Raw genomic sequence first — 6,000 nt, 5'->3', positions numbered from 1 at the left:
GCGTCCCGTATTAATCTCTCTCCGTGTGTAATAAGTGAATTAGTGGGATGTAGAAGATGATGTATGACAAAGGCTGGCATGTCTAAAACCTGCTGTAAATCCACATGCCACAGTCACTTAATAATGTAGCCAGAGACCTCCTGGCATCGTTCTTCACCGTATCCATTGACAACCTGCAACCCATAAATCTCTCAAGAGTTGGCCCGGCTGTTATGGTATTTGTTCTAAAATATGTGCGTTAAATGCACTGTAAAAAGTTGTCAATTAATTTTAAAGGAACACACGTCCTGGTGCTCAACATACTGGGAAAGACGGATGATTTAAAAATGGCCTGAAAATGCAGTCATGTGTTAAATAGCCGTTTTCCATGATGCTGATTTCTTTCTTTCTTGTACACACATATTTATTATGTTTTCCACTGAGTCATAATGGCTTCTTTTAATGTTTATTAAGTTCACTCAGTTAAACTGGGTGTCTGTCATTTTGCATCAATATCTTAATTATTAAAATATGCTCTGCGAATCGCAGTTTTGATTCCTTATTTGATTAAAGGTCGATAATTGATTTGGAATCACGCCCCACGAGCGATTCCTCCAACCTCCAAGTGAGACATTCTGCTCCCGCTCACATCCAGAAACCGATCATTTAAATTCAGGACCTGTTCCCACAAATCCAAGAGGAGCTATTGTTGGCCTCGGTGTGTGCTGTCTCCTTTAACTTTTCCCATACATCACATGCCTTCCTAACCTCCAGCCTCCAACCCCCCACCACAACAGCTGGCGTCTCAGCGAGGGCCCTGACGTTACACTGCCACCCCAGCCTTTCAGTGTACATCAAGTATTGTGGTGTCAGGGGCCCCTAATAGCCTCCGCCGAAGAAAAAAATGTAAAAAAAAAAAAAAAATGCACACAGTAGAAGCAAACACACACACACACGTCATGTGTCCTTCAACGCAGCGAGGAATAAAACTTTGTCCTTCAGTGGGTGATTACTGTAACACGGAAAACAGTGTCAACAAAAATGTGGATTGTTTTCACACAAGTAGACCCTGGCATTCTGATGTTGTGTATTTAAATGAGCAATATGTTTAAGTACACTTCAAAGTGACAATGAAAACTGTAAAAAATAAAAAATCATGCTTTATTTTTTCCTGTGTATCAACAAATGTGTTGCTCTCACAGTCACCACTTCTCTTGTAGCTTATTCCAGCATAATATTAAAACATCACAAGACACTGTTAACCATTCCAAATAATAATGATGAAAAGCCAGAAGGAAGGCAAGATGAATGGTTGGTCTGCCGTTGAAATCAGTTCCAAAGTGTCCCAAACCTGAAACAATCACAGCACTTTTTTCTCTCCTTTACCAAAAATATCGAGTTCCACATTGGTGATTCAAGGGGTTTACTTAAACATAAATCCACACTGGCTTTGAAGTAGCCTTGGTTGATTTCCAGCCTTGACTTAAAGTCAGAATGGTAATTGGGTCAAATAAAAATCCACAAAGTCACTCTTAAGAGAAAAGGCAGATAGTTATAAAACTACATGACTACTATTGTGCTAAGATTTTAGGAGAGTGTAGAAAAGCTGTTGGTGTAGAGAAAAAGAAGACTATTTGAAGGACGTAACTGAATGGACGTACTTTATCTGTAGAAAGTGAAAGAATATGCCCCGAGACAGAATTCTACTGTTTCTTTTGCTGTCTCTCCATTCTAGAGATTCACGTTGCACTTTTGTATCGACTCAAACTGTGCAATGCTTAGCTGAATTTGTCAAGCACGTCAACAAAACAAAAAAGAAAAAGAAAAAGAAAAAAAAAAGCAGATTCCAAACTGACCCGTGATGAACTTGAGAACTGTGCATTTCTGCCTGTCAGACTCTGTAGGACCCAGCGGAAAACTGCTCCAACCGGAGGGAGACGGAGCAAGAGAGAGGGAGAAAGCTGAGTGGAGAGAAGACGTTCCCAGATCAGTCAGTGGCTTCATGGAGTTATGTACCTCTGATCCGCCGCCATGGATTGCAATCCGCGATCACTCCCTTTCATTTTACTTCTTTTATTGTCCTGCGTTGTCCCCGCGTTCCCCATCATCTACCCTCCTAATGAAGGTAAGGGAACTCTCAAGCCTCGGACATGTGTGTTTATGCCTGTATGTGCGCGCTTGTGTGTGCGTGTGTGTGCATGAATGGTGCGCTACGGCACACGTCTCGGCCAGTGCTGTGCGCTCGGCACGGACTCCTCGCTGTCCAATTTATATCATAATAAGAGCAATGATGATCCCAAAGCGAGTGAAGGTGACACCGGGCATCACAGAGAACCCGGATCAGATCACTTACATGCAATAATCCGACCATAAACTTGAAGATGGAGCCAAACAAGGCAGACAGCGTAGCCCAAATTCGGATAATTTTCGTCAATGGGGGTTAATATTCATTAAATGGGGATGAATGAACTGAGCGATGTCAAGGCTGCTGCTCCCAAAGTGCCCGTGTAGAGTTATAACGCGGACAAGAGGGTTAAAGAAACTCCGGCGTCTGTGTTTGTGTGAGAGGTTCATGTCTGTCTGTTTTATCCAAGAATCCATTTGGGGTAGACGCCCCAGTTTCTGGGTGACTGTAAGTCGAACTCGATTTAAAGGCAATAAATAGAAGATGAGCACATTCGAGTAGTGCGTAAAAACGCGTGCGGCTGTTTTTTTTTTATGGTTCTGACCTGAATAAAGTCATATGGGCTACTGCGGGGTTATCGTAAACTGACATCTTTAAAAAGAAGTCCTGTAATGACTTTAAATGACTGAGTTTAAATGTGTATTTAAAAACGTTCTCAGACTCAGAGAGCTGCAAAGACGCTTCGAGTCTTCCCTGTGAAAGTTTCAGTCACTTCGTAAATGACTATAAGCGTGTGGCAGGGTTTTAGAACACGGCAGAGCCGTTCACTCTCAGCACTTCTTCGGACCAAACGTTGCAGTAAAGAAGATAAAAAAAAAGAGTTTGATTAACTTTCTCAAATGTTGAAATGGACAGGCACTGTGACACATTTGCTAAACGCTTCGGATGTTTTATTTTTATTTTTTTGTAGCGAGGAGGAGAGGGAAGACAAACGCGTGCTAAAAGATGCGGAGCCCCGGCCGTAACCCTTAACACTCCGCGAAAAGGCAAAATACATTTGAGTGTCGGACATTGCAGAGTACAGGGTAGAACGCATCCCAAATGGATACCAAGCGAACCCATTCCCCGCAAATCTACACGGGATCTGAAATCCACGCGGTGCTCGCACTGATATATCACCAAGAGCTGATTCGACGTGAATTCTAACCTCACACCAACATAAAGGTCTCACTTTAGATCCTGGGTTTAACCCTCACATCAACAAATTAACCTGGTGAATGTTAATGAGCATTTATTTAGTAGGTACAATCCACTCCACAGTAATTAAATGTTCGGAGAGCTCTCAGTGTATAAAACCTCGTTCCTTGTCTTCCTGCCGTCCGTTTAGACAACTGCGAGAGAGTGAGGCTGAGGATGAGTTTGGAAAGTTTTGGACTGCGAGTTTTCGTGCAGCTCAGAACGATCAGTTCTAACTGGTTGAAAAATCCTAACTTTTTATAGATCATGAACTTCATGAATGTACAGACCACCTGCACCTGCATTAGGCTGCTCCCCTGTCCTAAATTACACTGGATTTCCTCCTTATCTTATAGCCTGATTTTGTTATTTAGATGTTTTCGTTTTTAGATAGAAAATATCGAACTAACAACATAAGATGGCCCTTTCATTAAATAAAAAATAACCGTCTTTGAAAGTTTTGCGCTCGTGTGCGCAATTATTTCTCAGCCAAAGATATCTGCTTATTTGTTAACGCAGTGCAAGAGGCCAATAGGTTAAAATTTATAGTACATATGAAAATCGATAGAGTTCCAAGACAAAACCTGATAAAAAAAAAAGAAAGTCACAAAGTCACAGTACCAAGGCCCTTTATAAATCCTCGGTTTCCTCCCACCAAACAACTGTTAAGTGATAGCCGAGATTGAAGCAGTTGATAGAAATTTAACTCTGATAGAGGGCGTGCATTGGCCTAGCGATGAAAAAGAAAGAAAACCACAAAAAATAAACATCAACTTAACAAAAATATACAGTAGTCTCCTGTTAAGAATGTGTTTATGTGTGTGAGCGTGAGACTGAAAGAGGGGGTAGAGAGAGACGCACACACACACGCACACACACACTCACGCACAGACTTTAATGGAGAAATGAGAGAGAGACTCAGCTGGTGTGTGCGGCTCCAAACGCGAGCAAAGTCAGATAGATAAATCCACTCGCCGGTTTACAAGTTAGTTGGGACAGGAAAAGTGCCAAGTGTCAATACAAAGAACAAATCAGGTAATTAAATTCACCTTTCCGAGTCATAAATCTGCCAGAGTGTGTCAGTATCGAGCTGCTCCCTCTCTACATTATATAGAAAGTCAGGCAGCAAAGATATGGATCAAAAAGAGGATAAAAGACTATGAGAATTAGTGGAGCGCAGCTTCTTTAATTTGGGTTAAATGTTAAACAGTGTTTATCCAAATGCGTCGTCATCCCGTATCGTCTGTGTGGCCTCCACCTTCAGAAAGAACTCATCCGGCCATGCGTGAAACCAAACACATTTTTTGGTGTCTGGTAAACGGTATTGGTTTGTAAAAGTCCGAAGGCAAGTAATTGTATCCATTTTGATAATATTCACGTCCACAAAGACAAATGACAAAACATCACCCTTAAAGCTGACGTGACGAAAGAATAAGTAAAGCTACAGTGACTTTTGAGTTTTTTTTCTTCTTCATTATCATTATTATTATTGGCTGACAAGCAGCTGGTGGCCTAGTCTACCCTAACACGGAATAACATGGAGTAGGGTATGAGAACAAAGTTGGATTTTATTTATTTATTTATTTTAGAAATTAGAAAGTCGACGACGGAGCATATGTGAATTTGTTGATAAGTAAAGCTGACAGGAAGTTACGCAGTGGCCACTTTACAGATTAACTTTTTCTAAGACTTGGTGGAAGAAAATAGTTATATAACTATGGAAGATAATAATGAAAATCTGAATTTCTTTGTTGTTTAATCTTCCACATCGACACGCTGCCCCAACCAGCTTTTTATTTGTTTTATTTATTTTTTTACTTCTTTCATTTTTATTTTTTTTTTATCGCCGTGTCGTTTTCGCTCGGTCCTACTGACCTTACGTAAAACTTTTCAAGAGAAAGTTTGGTTCGTTATTCTAATGAATAATATTTAGAGGTTCGGACTCAGACATCAAATATCGGATATTGCCTCATTTTTTTCTCCACAATGTATGTGTACAAATAAATAAATAAGTAAACGAGAAAGTTGCTCTGCTGTGGTTCAGCGTGTCCTCCTAGCTGGCGTAACGCTGGCCCGCTGCGGGACGTCGGGAGGCCTCGGGTATTTTTAGCTGGCGGTAGGGAGGCTTGGCCCGGAGAGCCCGGCGCAGCAGCCCCGCCGGGACGCATGAGCGTTCGTGAGCGATGGTACTTTTTCACTGGTGCTGGAAGCGAGGGAGCGCACAAAATAAACCCATCCCCTCCACATAGCACAGAGGCCTGTATGTGCGCGTACACGCGCGTTGGCCAAAACGCTGAGCTAAACACGAAGGTCTGGATGCTCGATTTCACCGGCGTGCGCCCTAACGATTCAGGTGAAATGGTTTTCACTTGTGTGTCCGTGTGCGTGTTAAGGTTTATGTGTGGAGATATATGATCACAGACTGCTGTATGTGTGCGGAATGTGAGTGCTTGTATGTGAGTGAATCTGAATGTAAGGGACGTTTAAGGCAGTAGGTATAAAAGAATAACAGGAGGTATAAGAAAGAAAGAAAGAAAGAAAGAAAGAAAGAAAGAAAGAAAGAAAGAAAAGAATGGGGGCAGAGGGGTTGGGCAAGCAGCAGCAACATCAGACAGAGCGACTCTGTTCTTGAATAATTCATAATGGGAGGTGAACACTTC

At 41.8% G+C, this 6,000-nt stretch overlaps 1 protein-coding gene across 4 annotated transcripts in view; it reads left to right on the top strand.

Annotated features, from left to right (window-relative positions):
- The first annotated feature begins 1,752 nt into the window (after positions 1-1,752).
- epha3 (eph receptor A3) overlaps positions 1,753-6,000 on the top strand; it is an 88,909-nt gene continuing 84,661 nt past the window's right edge. Inside the window, exon 1 of one of the 4 annotated variants that reach the window (XM_047600592.1) lies at positions 1,753-2,104. In XM_047600592.1, the coding sequence (XP_047456548.1) occupies positions 2,011-2,104 (94 nt within the window). In that variant the 5' untranslated portion in view covers positions 1,753-2,010. The remainder of the gene's footprint in view (positions 2,105-6,000) is intronic. The other 3 variants (XM_047600589.1, XM_047600590.1, XM_047600591.1) reach the window with 3 other exon arrangements.

Source organism: Mugil cephalus, chromosome 12 (genome assembly GCF_022458985.1).
Source record: "Mugil cephalus isolate CIBA_MC_2020 chromosome 12, CIBA_Mcephalus_1.1, whole genome shotgun sequence".
NCBI lineage: Eukaryota > Metazoa > Chordata > Actinopteri > Mugiliformes > Mugilidae > Mugil > Mugil cephalus.
The sequence above is the reverse complement of the archived record's forward strand: the minus strand, read 5'-3'. Positions and strand labels throughout refer to the sequence as shown.